Source organism: Anoplopoma fimbria, chromosome 12 (genome assembly GCF_027596085.1).
Source record: "Anoplopoma fimbria isolate UVic2021 breed Golden Eagle Sablefish chromosome 12, Afim_UVic_2022, whole genome shotgun sequence".
In the NCBI taxonomy this organism is placed as follows: Eukaryota; Metazoa; Chordata; class Actinopteri; order Perciformes; family Anoplopomatidae; genus Anoplopoma; species Anoplopoma fimbria.
Genome location: NC_072460.1, coordinates 23,849,015 through 23,868,848, shown reverse-complemented (window position 1 = coordinate 23,868,848; position 19,834 = coordinate 23,849,015). Strand labels below are relative to the sequence as shown.

General features: G+C 41.5%; 1 protein-coding gene across 1 annotated transcript; it reads right to left on the bottom strand.

Annotated features, from left to right (window-relative positions):
* Positions 1-1,409: 1,409 nt before the first annotated feature.
* Positions 1,410-19,730, bottom strand: LOC129100196 (DDB1- and CUL4-associated factor 1-like). Its single transcript, XM_054609768.1, has 25 exons — positions 19,523-19,730; positions 18,678-18,798; positions 18,025-18,101; positions 17,855-17,928; positions 17,645-17,758; positions 16,790-16,927; positions 16,032-16,619; positions 14,730-14,831; positions 14,486-14,644; positions 13,647-13,826; positions 13,241-13,450; positions 12,407-12,576; positions 12,149-12,273; positions 11,577-11,812; positions 8,687-9,762; positions 8,383-8,581; positions 7,968-8,050; positions 6,706-6,790; positions 6,370-6,603; positions 5,026-5,119; positions 4,364-4,468; positions 3,817-3,890; positions 3,601-3,696; positions 3,246-3,510; positions 1,410-2,153 (listed from the first exon to the last, which is right to left on the bottom strand). The coding sequence occupies exons 2-25, from the start codon at positions 18,788-18,790 to the stop codon at positions 2,098-2,100; spliced, it is 4,653 nt and encodes a 1,550-aa protein (XP_054465743.1). The 5' UTR covers positions 18,791-18,798; positions 19,523-19,730; the 3' UTR covers positions 1,410-2,097.
* Positions 19,731-19,834: the final 104 nt, after the last annotated feature.

The following is a 19,834-nucleotide window of genomic DNA, read 5'->3' as shown; positions in this document are numbered from 1 at the left end:
TCCCTTCAGGAGCTCCTTGCTTGTAGGAAACCGTAAAAACGATCAAGTTTGTGCCTCTTAAAGTAGCAACTCTTTAATGTCTCCTATCACGCACATTTCCAGGTGCATAGTTGTATTTTTATTTAATTTTTTTACTAGAACATGTTTAAACGTTTTAATTGCAAAAAAACACTTTCTTTTTGAAAATGCACGCTTTCTAAAACGCTGTGTTCTAGCGAATTTTAACAGAATTGCGTTGCTAGGCAACAGCTTTTGTCCACATTTACTTCCCTTCAGCTGATGTCATTCACATAAATTGCTACTGGAAATAAACTCAGATACATTTAGAATGTATGTATTTATTTCTCTATGGATTGAGCATTTTAATACTTTCACAGTATTTAAAATAACTTTATAATAATCGAAAGAGATTAAAATCTTTTTTCCTTTACAATGTGCAACGTTTATGATTTCAGTCCTGGTTGATTTATAAATTCTATCAAAGGAAATGTGTTTAGAGTTTAGCAGTATGGAGTTTTGTTGTTGATTCATGACCTTTAAGTTTTCAGAATTGTGTGCAAAGTTCCATTTTTGTTTGTATAGAATGGAGAAAAAACTGTAATACAGCATTTTTCTCCTCGATCAGAACACTGCAAATTCATAAATATTGCAATACTTTAATCAATTGGCCAAAGGGCCCATTCACCAATGTCTGCCTGCGATCATCGTTCACTCTTCATTCAAGAAGCACACAAAGCTAATTTTTCCTTCTTTATTTATAGTAAAAATACTTTAGATACATACAAGCTGTACATAAACTCAGTCTCAAGAAACTCAACATCAAGTTCTTCTCATGGAAAAAAGAAAACCGGTAAAATGAACAGATACAAGGCAAAAAAAAAAAAAAATGAAAAAACATGAGAAAAATCCAAACGATTTCAAAAAAGTGTGCAAGTGAAAGGCATTTGTTTTTTCACAATGTGGAGAGTTTGAAGCCTCCCGTCTCTTTGCTCGGAGGAAACTTAAGTTTGTAACCAACATCTTTTTATTTCCAATGTTTCAATGTGAGCTCTCTTTCAAAGTTCTGCAAGTTCGATTTCATCCTCAGTTTTCTAACATAAGATAAAGTCACATTTTCACCGTATGATTGGACTAATGCCTTCATCAACAGCACTGAGCCCTGTAACCTTTTTAGGAATCATCAACTAAGGCCGAATCTTTGCATTGGCTCAATAAAGCCTCGTAAAATAACATAACCGACAGTGAGCAGGTGTGTCAATAGTTTTTGTTACAGTGTCCACACTAGGTACGGTTTCAAATCAGAAGGCGACGTTCACGAATGGCACTGCTGTGTGTGTGTGTGTGTGTGTGTGTGTGTGTGTGTGTGTGTGTGTGTGTGTGTGTGTGTGTGTGTGTGTGTGTGTTGTGTGTGTGTGTGTGTGGGGTGTTTTTTGGTCATCAGTTTTATAGGTAAAAACCTGAAGGCGCGCTTTGAGGCCATCGTCGATGTGTTTGTGCATTACATTAGCTGCCTGATTCAAATGCTTTATGACTTCTTGGTGATTATTCCAGTCGGTCTGGCACAAAAACACGAGCTTTAGAGAGCTTCGTATTCCGTTGCCACACAAACGCAGACCTGCAGCGCTGAGGAGTGAGCCTTTCCCCCAGCAAACACTAATCTGTGACCAAACAGAGGCTTTCAAAGTGAGTGAATCGATACCAAATGAAGAGGCTCGCTTAAAAAAAAAAAAAAAAAAGCCGTAAATGTGATAAAATATAAAACTTTTCTTCACCGCACAGATTTCTCTCATCATCAACCCCCACTTTTTTTTTTTTTTTTTGTTGTTGTTTATAAAACTATATCGTTTACAATCATTTTCGGCCCACCAGTTAGTCAATCTGTGTGCAAATCTCGATGAGATGGTTCTTCCTCGGTGTTGTCACTCAGAGTGCAGACACCTACTGTTTCAAACTGGCAGCGCTCCGAGTTATCTCCCTCCTCATCGGCTGATACCATCCTCTTTTCTTGCCTCCCGTTCGGCAGCTCAAACGTCTGCGAGGCGGAGGTCTCGACATGCTGTCCGGTTCCTTCCTTCGGTCCCAGACGCCGGTGGCTCCTCACTCGTTTAGGGATAAGATGATGTCATCCTCGAGGTCGGAGTTGTCGGAGCTGTCTGTTTGTGCGACAGACAAAAACTGATTTAAAAATTTGGGGGTACAAAGACTAGGGGGAAAAAAGGGAAATTTATAGGAGCACTATATCCATATTTATTTTTTCCCAAAGTGCAGTTTCTCCTGTCATTCTCTGGAATAAACCACGGCAGCAGTTTTTTTACATTCCATTGGGAAAGAAAGAATTTCCTCACGCTGACCAGACAAGCATGAAAACACAGAAACTGGACCAAACATCAGCCTCATTGCATCACTTAATCCCCTTTCCCACTGTACAGGTTAAAATCTGCATTCATTCCCAGTACAAATGTGTCTTTAATAGTCATAGGTATTCATTTATTTATTAAGCTCCATGGAGCTCCATGTCTATGGAGACACGACAACCTGGTGAGACACAAATTTTGACCCCTTTTCCGGCACTTTGTGTGCAAGAACAACCGCAAGTTCTGAAAAGTGTAGCCTCGAAGCTGCATTCTCTCTACTGTCCATCAGGGGGCGACTCCTCTGATTGTATAGAAGTCAATGAGAAAATTACTTCCATAGACCATAAAGCAGCGTATGCTTTAGGGGAGGGCTACACAGTGATTGACAGGTCTCTACCACGGTGTTGTCAGGTCTGTGTTTATGTCTTACAACTTAAACCCTTTCAGAATAACTTACATTTAATAAATAAGATAGCAAGCTGGTTAGCTAATCGCCAAATTGGTGGTTCTTTATTTGACTTATCATTTTTGAATACTCCACGGTTAAACAAGCAGTGTGGAAGTGTGTCTACTGTTTCTGGCAGTGAGAGTTACTACTAAAAAATGTCGACATATTCTCTCTCTCTCTGCAACAATGGACAGTCTCACACGGCAACCAAATCCAAAAATGGTGCCATAAATTTCCAAATGAGTGTTATTTAGATTAACTGATCACTTATTCGGACTTTAAACAGTAACTTTTTTTCCCTGAAAAATGATCAGTTTCATTTCTTTTTGGCAAGTAAAGGATGAGCCGGAGACACTTCCACTTTAAAAACGGAAGTAAAACTACAAATCCCACAATGCATGGGTACGGAGAATAAGAATTAGCTCACTTGGAGCTCTACTCACCGTTGTCGCCATCCAGATCAACGTCGTCATTATCGGAGTCGTCGTCGTCGTTGTCATCCTCATCGTCGTCGTCCCCGACGTCGATACCGTCTTCGAGTAACCGCGACACCTCTTCATCTGACGGAGAGAATTCATCGTTCCCATCATCCTCTTCGTCATCATCATCGCCGCCGTTCTCGTTCTCGAGCTCGGCGATGAGGGGATCCGTGTCGACGTCGTCGTCTGAATCGTCGTCGTCGTCGTCATCATCCTGATCGTCGTCCTCCTGATGACAAAGACAAAATGGTGAATCACAAATCACAGCAACCACAGAGTCACGGTGATACCCAAAAATGAAAAAGAACAAAGCTGGAACCTGATCCTCTTCATCCTCCTCCTCTTCCTCTGCAAGTCTCTGCCGGCCGACTTCGTACAGTCTGCACACTGTGTCAGTGTTCACAGAGTCTTGGTTCTACGGGACAGGCAAGAGGATAAATAATTATTCATTCATTCATTCATTTAAAAAGACATAAATTATCACAAACTTAAGCCAAAAGGTAACTGCTATCTTCACATTATGATGAGCATTTACCTCAATCACAGCAAGGTAGCAGTCTTTGGTATCAGTGCAAAGGTCAAATATATTCCTCTTGACATCGATAGTGGCTGAGAAGAGAGAAAATGTGTAAGAAGTCAATATTCTGAAAATATTACAATACATGTACAAAATATTATAGTAATCAAACATGATTACCAACCACTGCAGTGTGAATGTGAATATATATATAAATATATAAAATATAAAATATATAAAAAAATAAAAAAGTATATAAAAAAAATATATATAAAAAAATATATATATAAAATATATATGTATAAAAAAATAAATATATATTTTTTTATATATATATATATATATAATATATTTATAATAAAAAAAGTATATATAAAAAAATAAGTATATATATATATTTAAAAATATAAACACATATTTATCAAAAAATATATATATATATATATATATATAAAAAAGTAAAAAAAAAAACTTTAATCATCATAAAATATTTGAAGAATAAACTACCTAGTTTAATCTTTTCTATTTAACTAAAATAAAGGGAGGAGAGGGCACGACGCCTTACCGATTGGTTTGTAGTCCGTGGCATTGAAGGTCCTGAACGATGAACCAAACGGACTTTTCATCTGCATCTCCATCATGTCGTCTTCATCGTCGGCCTGCAACATTGCTGCAAAAGCCAAAAGAGCCACAGTATGAGAGTGAGAGAGTGAATAAAAAAAAAAAAAAAAAAAAAAAAAAAAAAAAAAAAAAAAAACACACAGAGGTTCGGGCTCCGCGGCCGTCCTATTGAGACTCTTCTTCTGAGGTGGGCTGAAACCAGCTGGTTCTCTCTGTTGCAAATCCAACGCTGAGCCTTCTGCCCATATGGCTCTGAGTGACGGTGGTCACACACACACACACACACACACACACACACACACACACACACACACACACACACACACACACACACACACACACACACACACACACACACACACACACACACACACACACACACACACACACACACACACACACACACACACACACACACACACACACCTCTACAGGCTCCGTTCACACCTCTCTACAAATACACACATGCTCACTTTGCTTCATAATTACCCGCCTTTACCTCAAACACACCTTTCACACACTTTCAGCCGACTGTGGAGCGAGTTGCAGGCTGGATGCCAAAACGCTGTGAATTACCCATCATGCAGCAGCTGCTTCTGTATTTACCTCCATAGATGACGGTGCCGTTGTTGTTGAAGACTATTCGGCACTGATCCAGAGCCGGGACCGTGTGGAGGAGGTGGAAGGTCCTCAGGTCCCACTGAACCTCCAACTAAGGACCATGAAAACGTTTTTCCATTTGTATCAACTCAATCTGCTTCAGATCTAATTGGATAGCAATTAAAACCATCCTCTGGGCAATGATCAATATTCAGTGCAATAAATATTTAATGTTAAGCAGTGAAATTAAAGCTCATCCCATCATTGAAGACTTCGAATATAAACACTGATTTGATATTGTTTTCATCCAATCCAAACAAGCCGTCTTGAACTGCAATATTGTGACTATTTTTAATTTAAGCAATTAGTTACAAAGACTGTATGTAGGTCTCTTAAATGCAGATTTTTTTCAGCATATTGTGAAGTCAATTTTTAGTATTTTTTGTTTTTAATACACATTTTTTATCCACCTATTCTATGAATATGTATGAACTCATTTTACTGCCTCGCACTTTCTGAAAAAGCCCATAAATTACATTTTTAGCCATGATAGCAACATCTAAGCGGCTCGAAGATTCAGACTGAAATATCGCAACAACTTCTGAATGGATTGTCATGACTTTTTATACAGATATTTGTAGTTCGCCAAGTATAACTCCTACTGACTCGAACAAAATAAAAAAGGTAGAGCGTCCTGTATAATAATTGGATTTGGCTGCAAAATATTTACTCAATTGAAGATTTTTTTTTTTAAGACCTCCTGTTTCTAAAGTGTCTTAAAACAAATTGGCTTTCTTTGTATAACACCTAGACACGTCAGCAGCGCTTTTATCTGTCAAGTATTCGTGACAGTCTCGATAGAAAAGTGCTAAATTTCAGAAATTTCAGAGATGCAGGACCAAGTTCCACAACCACGGCTCTGCATAACGCTAGAATAAACTAAGCTCCAAGCTTTGTTCCAAATACTGCATACCTTTTCTTTTTGCCTTTAGTACTTACTGCAGCTGCCCTTACAAAGTACATATATTATTTAATGCATTATGCATTCGATTGGTTCATACTACTTCATCATAACACTGCATATTGACCTTTAGATCTATTGCTCATATATTCGTTTGGCAGAGGATTGTGGGTCAGATTAGCAGGAAAAGCATGCTGGCTTTCATGCGTAAAAATTGAGTAGGACATCATGGTATTTGTGGCATACTGCATTTGACATAATATGTATTGGGACATACTTGCTCTTTTTCTCTAGCATACTAAATAGTTTGGTAGTATGGGTATTGGATCACATAGTTAGTCTACTGTACTGTGCTCTCATCGATCCATCTATTTAAGTCTCAAGGATACAATCTCCGTGTTGACGATGACCTCCAGGCCGTTGGGATGGAACACGCCGCTGATGTTCATGTTGAACTTGTCAAACTTGTGGATGGCCTGAGCCGTACGAACGTCCCACAGCACGCCGTCATTCAGCACCAGGTCGTCTGTCGGGTTGAAGGTGGCGCAGTTCCTCTTGTAGTTGTTGGCCAGGTCTGGGTTGTTTAAGGTCAGAGTCACCTGACCCGTCTGGATGTCATAAATCTGGCAAAGAGAACAGCTGAACGTAAGCCTTCCCCCACTGATGGGTAATGTTTTGTCTCTATTTATCTTCTCATATCATGTAATAAATGCTGACATACATACCCGCGCTATGTGTTCCTTCGTCCCAATGACACGATCTTGCGAGAGCTTACTGAACTCCACGTAATGGTCGCCCAGAAAAGAATGCCTGAGGAGCCACATTTCACCATTTCATCAAAAAACATGGCGCCAGTGTGAGTAATAAAAAGCTGAGTAGTTAGAAATGCCAGAAATGCCTTGGTTAAACTGCAAGGATGAATGATGCCAAGTGCTTGTGTTCCATGAACTGAAGACTGCAGCCCTCGGGCTATTAGCGTGCATAATTAAACAGCATGTCATCTCTTTTTCTGCAGCTCCCCTTCTTTTGACAACATAAAGCTGCTGTAGCATTGGGTGGAGAGGACCACATACATGGAGGCAGGAGCACAGACAGGCTTAAAGGGGGTTTTGAGGTGGGGCTAAATGAGGGGCGTCAACAAAATCTATCTTAGGCACATAAAATAATTAATGTCAGTCTTAACTCTAGGCTATTTTTTTCGGGTAAATTTGTCTTGACACAGCTTTTCAAAGTTTCCAACGGGGAACTGAAGCCGTTAAAGATGCTCTAACCAAAGCCACCAGACTCCATTGTAAAAAAAACAGTGATTTTACCTTGTAGAACACGTAAGTTGCTGGTCTAATGCCATATTTGACGGTTAGTTTGTTTGTGTTATTGTGTGACGTTGGTTCATTTTGACTCATCAAACAAAATGACCGATCAAGACAATGGTAGACCAGTAACTCCGCAATGTTCTGGGAGGTAAAATTACTGTTTTGTTTTTTGTTTTTCCAATGGAGTCTTGTGACTTTGGCAAGAGCAGATGGATACGACAGCTTGAGTTCCTTATCAGAAACGGCTTTCTCGTCGCAAAGTAAACAGGCAAAAATATTCTAAATACAGCATACACTTGATAAATAGCATATACAACCTGATATTTATTTTTTTGGTATGGGCCTTTTTTAAAAAGGTGGCTAAAATACGTTTTGCTGACCTCCCTGTCCACAGCAGTACATTGCTTTGCTTCTTTGCAGTAACTCCTGTATGTTTCTACACACTGGGGACGCGTTGACCGTCGTCTACTGTACAAGTACCTCATACAACCCCACTTCAAAACATCCGAACTATCCCTTTAATTAAGTCGGTTAATCCATCGTCTATGGTCAAACAACATTCATGTTGACATGCTTTCTTGCAATTTTGCACTGCAAATGTTTCAATATCTAAGATTATGCATGCAGCTGGAAAAAAACATCTGGCTTTAGCCTCTTGTATCAACATCACTTACTTCATAATGAAGACTGATTTCATGCCCCACAGAGCAGACAGCGGGTAACTCCAAGAGGCTGATGTTAAGAGCAGAGAGCCGTCCTAAGAAACGCAAAATAAGATGGTTATACATCTCCTCCATACATGTTTTGTAAACAAACTCTGCTTAGACTAATAATGTGTAATATGGTTTCATCACATCTACTCCTTTTTGGAGTACCTAAGAATCTAAGAATATGCAAATATTGTTAATTTAAAAAGTTGAACTGCTGGATGTAAGATGCCATCCTCAGTGTGTATCTTAAACTCAGACATCCAAGTAAAGGAACATTTTTACACAACACCTTTTTTGAATATCTTACACATAGAAATATAAATAGGAATATGCACAGCAATGACAGCAAGACAAAGCACAAAGCAGTTTCTCTACGGACCCGTGAGGGCTCCAGGTGGGTGATGGCTGAGCTGTGACAGCTGTAGCTGGCCTCCTCCTGGCCTGTAAACACGTTGTAGAGTTTGAGCTGCCCCGTGCACGTCCCGAGCATCAGGAACCGCTCGCGAGCTGAGAAGGCACAACACATGAATCCGCTCTCGTCCTCGTCCGCCTCCCTGAACACGGAGATGGGCCGGAACCTGGGAAACGGAAAAATAAAAAAAGGGGGAAACGTTTTTTGAGGATGGTCAAAAAAACAAACAAAAAAACACATTGTGCTCAAGGAAGCAAACAAAGCGACCTACCTGCTGAAGATGAGATGTCTGTCGAAGCAGCCTCCGTCCACTCCTCCGTATTTAGGATAAATAACCCTCCGATTGTGACGGGATGTGAAGTTGATGGGTGCTTGGCGTCTCTGTTTGGGTTCGGGGCACTGATGGGGGGTGAAGAGGGAGAACGGCGGGCACGTCGCCACGGGGTTTTTACACCGAGCGTGCTGTTCCCTCAGGTACTCCGTGATGATGCTGTCTAACGCGGGGGGCGACGGCAGGTGCCGGTCAAACTGCTTCTTCATGGCCGGACTCTGGCTGAAGGCGCCGTGGTCAGACTTCTGTCTCAGCACCCGGGGCTTCTTGCAGCTCACCGTAGTGCAACCCGCCTGGCGTTCGCGCGAGAAAACGATTCGCCCGATGAGCGGGGAGCCGTTGGTGCAGGGCGCGACGGACGTGGAGGGGAAAGCAGCGGAGGAAGACACGGTGGATTGTGACGTGGAGGGACGCGTTTGTAGATTGCTGGATCCCGGGGTGGACAAAAGAGAGGGATGGTTTATGAGTCTTGACACGACGCCGTTGGCCAGCCGTGGGGTTCGGGGCAGAGTGGCAGCAGGGGAGGCGGGCAGGGGAGGAGCGACGGGAGGGAAAGCAGAAGCTGAATGTGTCGAGAGAGACACACACGCCATCGGGAGATCCGCCTCCTTTGTGAGGGTGGTGGCTGTGTCGTGGAGGCCTTTGGCCATAAGGTGGTTCCTAATGAGCAGCAGTAGCTCCTTCTCCGGGAAGGAGATCCTGGACTTGGCGACCACGCTGGCCCTCTGCAGCCACGCCAGAGACACGTCCGTACCGATCATCAGAGGCTTCCCGGAGATCCTCTCGATCAGCTCGGCGGCGAACTTGCAGAACTTGACGTGCTCGCTGCGTTTGTCCTGGAGCACGGGCTCCTTCATGAGCTGCTGGATGTGTCCGCTGCTGAACAAAGGCAGCTTGCTGATGATCTGTCTGACGGAGGTGGAGCGGGAGAGGCCCACCAGAGCCTTACAGGCCAGAGCTCGGATCTGATCTGCGTCGGTGATGGGCATCTTCACGGTCAGCAGGGACAGCAGCACCTACAGGACAGAAACAGGAAGTTAAGAAACAATAGTTGACAAAACAAAGGGTAAGTCGCAGCCATGATGAAAGCAGGACAAATCCTCTGAATGCTAAGGAGAGATGCTTCAGGGCTTTGCTTTCTTATTTAAAAAAAAAAAAAAAAAAAAAAGTAGGGAACACAGAGCCTTTCTTTAAAAGAACATAGAAGAAACTAATGTCACACAATTCTTTGTTGAGGCAGCACACAAATCACAATGACATTCCTGACAAAGGTTCCTGTCTGTCTAGGCAACTCTTATACAAAGATTTGGCCTTGATGATAAAACAGCAAAACCACTGAACAGAACCAACAAAACATTCAATCAAATGCTCGAATGTTTGGAATGTTTGTCTCATGTCTCATCTTTACGTCAACTAGTTTAGGTTTAGCCTCTTTGCACAACAACTGTCTTCTAAAATCCCAATTTTACTCCCTGACATATACATTCATATAAATATTATACTAGATAAAGACATCCTGTGAATTAGCATGTCATATTGTCTGGACAGCTTTCCTTCTGCAATGTCTAAACTGCATGTCGGTGTGATACTGAACCCAATCTGCTGCTGTGGAGGTCTGTGCCCTGCATATATGGATGTGTGTGTGTGTGTGTGTGTGTGTGTGTGTGTGTGTGTGTGTGTGTGTGTGTGTATTTAAAAAGTGTGCACTGTTCACAAGATAAAAGGTGCTTTATACCTCCAGTCCATTTACCACTGCAGCTCTTAGCAGCATCAGTCACAATGCAAAAATATGTCAGCCACTGCAGTCTTACAGAATGATCAAAGACTTTAGATAAGAAGTGGACGAGGCCGCCGTGATGTCACCCGTTGGTTTGTGGACTACGGTTTTGAACCTCGAGTTTGTCACCATCTTGTTTTTCTAGCAACCAGACATGAAAGGTTGGAGCAAGTAAACGCCAACATTGAATAAGACATTTTTAGGCGACAAAAGACAAGAAGACTTTTATGAGGTGAAAACACACTGCGAAAGGGTTAAAGTTGTAAGACAATACACCGACAATACCGTGGTAGCCACCTGTCAATCAGAAGGTAGCCCCGCCCTAAAGCATACCCAGCTTTATGGTCTATTTCAGTGGTTCTCAACCTTTTTTCAGTGATGTACCCCCTGTGAAATATTTTTTCAGCCAAGTACCCCCTAACCAGCGCAAAGCATTTTTGGTTGAAAAAAAGATGTGATACACAGCGCTCTGCCTTCAGTGTCTGATTTATTAAACTGGCAACACTGAAGATTGCATTGTTGCATTGAATTCAGTTTATGAACTTACACTTGAATATTTATTAAATAACTATTTTTAAAGGATTTTTGAATGGATGCTAATTTTAAATATATATTTTTTTAAATCTCACGTACCCCCAGGGGTACACATACCCCCATTTGAGAACCACTGGTCTATTTGACTCTAAATGGAGCATCATTCACTAAATGAACATCATGCTGTATTGAAGAAGACTTGAAACTAGAGATTGAGACCATAAACTCATGTTTACAATGTTTACTGAGGGAATAAATCAAGAGAGAAGTAGAGTCATTTTCTCATAGACTTCTATACAACCAGAGGAGTCGCCCCCTGATGGACATTAGAGAGAATGCAGGTTTAAGGCACTTCAGCATTGGCTTCACTTATAAGAACCAGCCTGAGAATGACTAGAAAAAATATTTTGTGAGGTCAAAGTGACCTGACGGACAACTCAAAACATAATGCCTCCGTTTATGGATGTCAGCGGCATAACAATCATAAAGGCGTCTGAGCCTGGAATAAACTAACTGTACCTTGATGCCGTTGTTGGACTGCACCACATTCCACATCTTAGTGAGCACACTCTCGCTGGCTTTGGTCTGCTGAGGCAGGCGGCGGCGGGGGGTGCCTGCGATGAACTTGCCAATGCTGGACATGCGTTTGTCCGGAGCACAGACGCAGTTGATGACGACCTGCAGAGCTGACTTCTGAATGTCGGCATCATTTACAAACACCTCTCCCTCTGCGACTGCCAGGACGATACTCATTCCTGAGGGGGGGGACGACAAATGACAATTAGATGGAAAAGAAACACAAAAATAAAACTTGGGAGTTGCGCCATCTCTCAGCAGAGCTGGGCACAGGGTTTATGAAATGAACAAAAATAAAAAAATACAAAGCTACTGCATGTTATTACAATCAGTGGAGAGTGAATATAGTTCAATTTTATGACACACTAAATATCCAAAAAGCCAGACCAAGGACACATTTACAATGACCTAAAATACTGTATGCTCTGCTGCTTGAATGTGTTGGCGACTTTTCAGGGTATAAATTGCTGTTTCATGTAAAATATAACACACTTAAGTAGCATCACAACACGTACCGACAGTGGAAACAGTGGATCCTCCCTCATCAAGCACAGCGACGGCCTCCGACAACAACAGCTGGGTCTTTGGAACAACTGTGAGGATGCTGAGGATGTCGAGAGCGTAACGCACTGTATCGCTCCTACAGGGCGGGAAACATTCAGCATTTTATTGTCAAATCATTATACTGCACACATAACACATGAAACCTGCTCTTTTTGTACAAAACGTAACAAAGAAAAAAGAAGGAATGAGAGTTACTTCCTGGTCCTTACCTGCCATAGTAGGTCCTCCAGTCACAGGCGATGGAAATGAGCTGCAGGAGGAGCTGCACACATGACAGCTTGTGAAAGACCTCTGCTGGTTCCCAGTAGAGTCTGAGTGGACCGTACTCTATCAGAAACTCCATCATTTCCACCACCTGCTCGCGGCTGTAGCTGACCGCCTGGAGAACGACAACACAAAATGATGCAGTGCAGGAATACAGACGTGTGCAAATCATTTACGCTGCCATTCACAAGTTTGGGAATCGATGATTTGTTACAGTCAGGTCGCTGAGAGGGAGACTAGATTTTTAATCGTCTTTTTTATGGTTTCAGGATGTAGAAAGTCCTCTTTCCGAATAGATTTATTCTGCATGAAGGATTTGTTTTGTACATGGAGAACAAAACGCTGTACAATAGTTCAACCAGACTGACAATTAAAAGGGCAGAAAGAGACAAGGATCCGGCTGAATAAGAATAAATCTCCAGTCATTGGTAAAAGAAACTGGAAGCTCTGCGTCAAAATGTGTGCACATTTAATGAGGAATAAGCCTGTTTCAATGTCAAGTGCACAATAATGCCCATTAAAAGGCAGGAAAACAGAAGGTAAGGAAAAGATTTATCATTTAATTCTTCTTATTTCGCAGCGAAAACTGTTTTTTTAATGTAATTAATCCATTTGGTGTCTGAATTATATTATTTATGTCTCTTAAAATAGTCTTTTTTGATAGAAAGAAGAAAAACAAAAATACAACAGTTGACTCCCAACGTTTGAACAGCAGTAAACAACTACTCCAAAAACAGAGAAAAATAAAGTGTCCATTTCTCACTTCTCCTTTGTCTTACCTTATAGTACGGTTGGGAGTGAATGGGGGCGCCCCCCTCTGTGCGCTGCAGGGATTGCTTCACTTGCTCCACCTTGATGGCCAAGTGGGCCTCAAAGTACCTGCGCAGGGCCATGCAGGTGTGCTTGGCCGTCTGCCTGCTGGAAAAAATCTCATCATCACTCAGCAGCGCTCCCTGGTCCTCCGGGTTCAGGATCTCCAGAGTGCTGATCTGGAAACAGTCAGTTCATATCATATATATAAGTAAACCCACACAATCAGCATCGGTCATATGTTGTGATATTGAGGTGACTGCTTGGTTTGTCAGTTCTTAAAGGAGATATCGTGGTTTTCTGTGAATGATGCAGATGGTTTGCGTCGACATGGTTACAGTGCGGATCACATGCAGCGGTTCCGGTCGGTCCTACCAGGTTGACGAGGCGTCGGAGCCCGTCCTGCCTGTCGAAGAGCTCCAGGACGGCGCGGAAGGAGAAGGAGATGGAGAAGAACATGGTGGCGTGGCAGCAGCCCGATGCGTGAGAGCACTCCAGCAGCCACAGCGTGTAACCGACCACGTCTGACAGGATGGAGTGAGGCAGCATGCACACCTAAGAGGAGAGGACACACCTATGAATACAGATGTGCACCGCTACTAGAGCTATGCAACACTGATAAAAACACAGGAAAAATCATTTTTATATTTATGTCAAGATGATTTTGTGAATTAATATAATATATTACTATATTATTGTTATTTTAATTGCATTATTTGTATAGCGCATTCCTTTTTTCCACAACATTTTCTGATTTTATTGTATTTATTTTTAAGACCATGAAAAAAACAAAAACATACAGTTGCTGCATTAACTCAAAAAAAAAGAAACAAGAATGCTCTTCCTGTTATATTAATTACCAATCTATTCAAAACAGAGTATATTAATTGCAATAAATGCAAAAAATAACAACTATCTCGGAAAGATGGCTCAGAAAACTGCGTTGTCCACAGAAAAAAGTAATTCACTTAATCATCTGTTAAATCTAAATCCTTCACATAATTAAAGATGGGCTTCCATATATTTTTATAAATATAAGCTGTTATCCTTTAACAGCTTGGTCTGAGAATATTTTTCTATAGCAGTGCAATTCATTTTTTGGGAGTTAAGCAAGCTCAGGTCTATGAATTGTTAACTTTTACTATAAATGTTTCCCTGGATAAAAGCCCAACAATTTCCAGTAAGATTTGTAATAAATGAATCTCTTCCTGTACCCTTTCCATGGCGTCCTGGTTATAGGCGAGGTAGTAGAGGCACAGAGACACTCCGGTAGCAGCCATGGACGGCCTGGGGATTTCCAGTAACTTCTGAACTCCTCCGTGAGCCACGAACTCTGCTGCAAACTTCTTGTGCAGCAGCAGAGACGCCAGGTACTGCGAGAAGACAGAAAAGTCAGAACAGCTTGACCTCGTGTTTTTAGGCCCCATGGAGGGTCAACGAGGGGAGAACGTCGTTTACCTTCAGAGCCTCGAAGGTGAGCTGCACGTCATTGGTCTGCTTTAGATCCATATAGTGCATGAGCAGCTCACGAGCTCCCATCTGCATGAACACCGCCAGCAGCTGCAGGAAGGAGGAGGAGGAGGAATGGGCATCAAGAAAACATCAATCATGTAAACAGGAAGATTTTCTCTTGACCAAAACATGTGAATGAAAACGGTTCTATGGAAACCCACAAGTCACCTCTTTACAGACATGAACACTTTATGCAAATACCATGACGTTTGGCAACAACATGCAGTGTAGTTGTTATTTTCACCTATTCTAAAAAGTATGTAAATATTTCTTGTATGTAAAACAGATTTTTTTTATTTTTATGTAAATAATATGTACTGGGGTCTCTAAGTAGTCTTGGAATTGCATCAATTGGGTTTGACTGGAAAGCTGAGACTCTTGTGGTTCAAAAGAGCTGAATTGTGTTCATGTGTGATGATGTTAGTCCCCATAGTAGCCATGTTTGTGAGACAATTATTTTTTAAACTTGTCGTCACTGTACAAAATGTCCTGCTGTGACCTCGAGGATAACCACAGCCTCATGAAACTTTACAACCACAAACTAGACACCTGTGACCTTGAGAGGATGTTTGGCTTTCCTTGGTTTAGTGACAATAAGGGGGGGTTGCTGAGCAGTTTCCAGAATAAAAGCGCTTGTCATCCAATCGCCGAGAATTGCAATTCAAACGTTTTTAATACCAAATCTCAGCATGGATTTTCTTTGATGTTACTCAAGGTTTGGTTACTTAATGTGGTATTTTGGAAGATTTTTTGGTCACTTTAATTGGTAAAAAATTGTTTCATATAGCACCATGTGTGTTATAAATAGCATCAACCCCTAAATTACTTTAACAATTTATAAGACATAAGTGAGCGTGATAATGGCCATCATATACTTCCATCATAATGTTCTTAGCCCTTTTACACTTTCACAAATTATTTTATTTCATTAATAATATCAGATTTACAACTAGAACAATTTGACACAAACTGCTGAGCTTCATGTCAAAATAATCTTCATGTTCCCAGCTTTCATATGATGTATACCACATCTACTGTTGACTCTTTATCTCCCCCTTAACATCCCCTGTCCACAACCAGGGGCCCTCTAAAAAAAAGGGCCAGAGCGGTAAGAGGTGAAGGAAGACTGACATCTACTGGTGAGTTTGTGACAAGACAAGGAAATGTAAAACTTGCATAAAGTGGTGAAAACATTTGCATGCTTTGCATTTTACTTTACACTGTGTGGACTGATGGAAAGTGACAAACCTCCTGATATTCTCCCAGAGGTGTGAGATACTGCAGGATGAGCCTCTGCTCGATCTCTGGGGTCAGAGGGTAAAGGTGATAGTTGTTGCCGATCACCCAGGGGCTCATCTCAGACCAGCTGCTGTTGGAAAGCTCACTGAAGTTCCTGTCCGGGTCGGGCAAAGAGAAATTTAGCTTCTGTTTCAAGGTCCTGCCGCTCTCCCTCTCTGCCTTCCTCTTTAGGTAGCCGCTGCTGTCCGACACGCCCTGGTGCATCAGGGCGGATATGGGCTTCATCATGGTTTTAACAGCCGAGTTGGCACGGCTGCTGGTCTTGTGAGGGGAGTTGAGTCGGAACGAAAGCTCGTTTTCGGGCTCGATGGTCGTGAAGGGAATGTCGCCGTCCTCCTCCGGGCCCGCCCCCTCCCTCTCCGCTCCGTTTCTCCCCGGTGTGAAGGGCTTCTCCTCAAAGCCTCCGTCAACGGTCTCCTCGTCCAAAGGCAGCAGCGGCTCGCTCAACGTCTTCCTGGGGCTCGGTCGTTTGATATCCCTTTTGTTCTCTGCATCCTTGTCCTGAAGCTCGCGCATCCGATGCAGCATCAAAGGCACCTGTCAGAGTGAGGCATAAAAAAACCAAGTTGACGGAAAAGTGGCTCCTTCACATCACCTGCTGATGATGAGAAAACTGCTACTTGTAATACCTCGTCTGTCACTTTGTACTTTCACATTATTCGATAAAATAAAATGTGACTTTTGAGAGAGCAGAATCCAGTACTGACCAAAACAGAGTTCTCCTCCCGGTAGTTGGCTGCGATGTCCTGGTTCTCCATAGCGCCGGCCAACAAGCCCGTGGCGTAGATTCTGAGGGGCTGCTCGGCCTCCTGAGCCCACTTAAACAGCCTTTCAACTATGCCCTCCTGAAAGAATGAACACAGGACAACAATGAAATACATAAAGAAACAATACTCTGAAGATATTCTGTATTTTGTGCTGCATTTTGCCCCAACATCTTCTCCATTTCTGATTGCTTCCATCACAATTTATTTAAGTGTAGCTCTAAATAAAAAGTATCTGTTAACTTTTCAAAATGACCCTTTAAAAGATTTTGTAAAAGATTCAGGTGAAAGTTTATCTATGTCCTCACAGAGCCGCAGTCAAAGCGTAACCAACTTGCAGGCTGGACTGTGACTCCACAAACAAAACACGTCGTTTTTGGAGCCAGCAACTTATGTCGTCACCACTAGTTATCTAAATGTGATGAGGTTGTTGTTTAGTAACATTTATTCAGTAATAATTTGTTTTTAAAATTTTACTTTGTAACCCTACTCTGATTTGCCTTTACCTTCGGGCCTATTCCATTTTCAACTGCTTAAATACCAAAGAAACCAGAGTGCCTGAGTACAAGTGAAAATAAGAACTATTCCCTTTTTATGCAGCTTCCTCTGTTTTTTGGGGATGTTTCCAAATACAAACTGTCACCAGTAGAAGGTGTGTAAACATGTATTACCTAAAATACATTTAACCTCTTAACACAACATGTTGGATGTGCAGCTAGAAAACTAAGGTAGCTTTAAGGCTGAAATAAATAAAACACTATATGCTGTTATCTTGTCATGAACTCAGAAATGACCCACCTTTTCCTGAAAGACCACGGCTGTCTCCAGTCCAGGCATGATGTTCTGAAGCAGGCGACACGCTGCTGCATTGAGGGAAAACTCTCTGCTGGTCATCACATAACTATTCACCAACTACAAAAGGAAGAAAGAAAATAAATCACCTTCTGACTCAAAAATCCCCCTTATTTTGAATAAATACAGTCTAAAGATCAGTCTATCCATCCTCACCGTGTTCATAAAGTCATCATTCTTGAACAGGATCTTGAGCAGGTGTCCTAACACGCATTCCGGATCGGCTCTCCCTAGTGGCCGAGAGAGAAATGTCAAAAACATACACATTCAAAATTCAAATCTCCATTAATCTTCACATGATGTGATGTTTTGTTTTGTTTTCATACCAGGGTGTCGGTCATCAAAAGGGTCGGGGTCCGCTTTGTGGTACTCCTCTGTCTCTTTCTCAACAAGCTCTGAGATTCTGAAAGTTACAGCACATTTACCACCATTATAATAACTTTAATAATATTATTAATAACAACTTTATTTCTATAGCATATTTTAAAACAGATTTTACAAACTGCTTTGACTGACAAAGCAGCAAAAGCAAAGACAATAAGACAACATAAAGCTCAACAGTGAGGCCCAACAAAGCAAGACAAACTGAGGTAAGAGTTAAAGCCTGATAAAACTGTATAATAAATGAAACAATAAAAAACAATCGATATGATAAAAATAAAATAAGAAAATAGACTAAGAATTAAAATTAAAATAAATAAAAAATAAATAAAAATAATTAAATAAATAACATAAATAAAAAATAAGAATTCAAAGAAACATAAAATAAATACAATAAAATAAATAAAATAATTGAGTAAAAATAAAATAATGATATCAATATTAAAATAATGAAGTAAAGCGACTACATCACAATAAAGCCAGTTTGTAAAAATAGGTTTTAAGAAGTGATTTAAAGGAGATTACTGACTACTTTTAAGTCAAACACACCTTGTGAAACTAACTTATTTTAAACAAACAAAGAAGCACATCCACTTACTTCGTGAGGATGCTGACCAGCTCCTGTGTGCTGCCTTGCTGCTCCCTCTCCCACTGTTCCAGAAGAGCAGTCAGCTCTGCCTTAGAGTCCACACTGGCAGATGCCGAAGCCATGGAGCAGCCTGTCAGGATGGCATGCACTTAATATGTTTTCATTTAATTAATAATAATAATAATAATACATCCAGTCCAGACTTCTCTGCTGCTCCTGTGGATTATAACAAAGTGTGCTGCAGTTTCTCTTGGTTTAAAACAACCATCAAGACCCAAATACAGGGATGCATTAATGCAGCTTTATGATATATGCATCTTATAATCAGGAAATCAGATTCGCTCCACTAACTTTAAACTGCAGTGTGTGCAGGTGCAGCTGCCCTCCAAGGACTGCAACTGTCAAACAATACTTTTCCAACTTTGCATATGAGATTTAAATACATTTTGCATAATTTATAACTGAATTACAATATGCAATCTCAGCTCCAACAGCAGCATGTTTCCTTACAGTTACACACAGCTGTTGACCACTGAACCCAGCAGCAGCAAACTCCCTCTGCCTGTTGCGATGTTTGGCTAGCTAGCATGCTTGCTAAACAAGGAAGCTAACACACACACACACACACACACACACACACACACACACAGCTCTTAAAGTGCTCATTTTTTAAACTTTCCAATGCTAAAGTCTGTCATGCAAAATGAGCTGTGCAGACACACACAGCTCATGGTGTCAGATATATAAAAAAACACATCATAATTGAGCAAACAGAAGCTGTTGCCACCTTAGCATCGCGGTGCTAGCAGCATCACAGGTGAACCGGAGCTAGCTAGCTAGCATGCTAACTTTACCTCGTTGTTCCGCTCTCTTCTTCTGCAGGTTTTATTAAACTCTCCCACACTTGTATCCGCCGATATCGGTCCAGACTTGCGTGCTCCTGGCCGGCTACCCACGTACCAATCACCGTTTCCCCCGCAGCCGGAGCTTTAAACGTGCTTTAGTGCAGCTTTGTGTTCACGGGTTTATTATCATTATGGCGAACACACGTTCCCTACGTCATCAAACGCGCGACAGGGGGGGTCCACTTTTAATGACGTCACGACCCGACCAGCAAAACATTGCGAAATACCCATTTGTAGCTTGTAGAAGGCCAAAAAAAATAA

What these genes read in the sequence shown, in the direction of transcription:
- LOC129100196 (XM_054609768.1), bottom strand. Translation starts at nt 18,790, where the DNA reads ATGGCTTCGGCATCTGCCAGTGTGGACTCTAAGGCAGAGCTGACTGCT. An exon ending in ATGATGACTTTATGAACACG is followed by an intron (nt 17,759 to 17,854) that starts GTGAGGATGGAT and finishes TTCCTTTTGTAG; the next exon opens with TTGGTGAATAGTTATGTGAT. An exon ending in CACGGACTACAAACCAATCG is followed by an intron (nt 3,891 to 4,363) that starts GTAAGGCGTCGT and finishes CTCTCTTCTCAG; the next exon opens with CCACTATCGATGTCAAGAGG.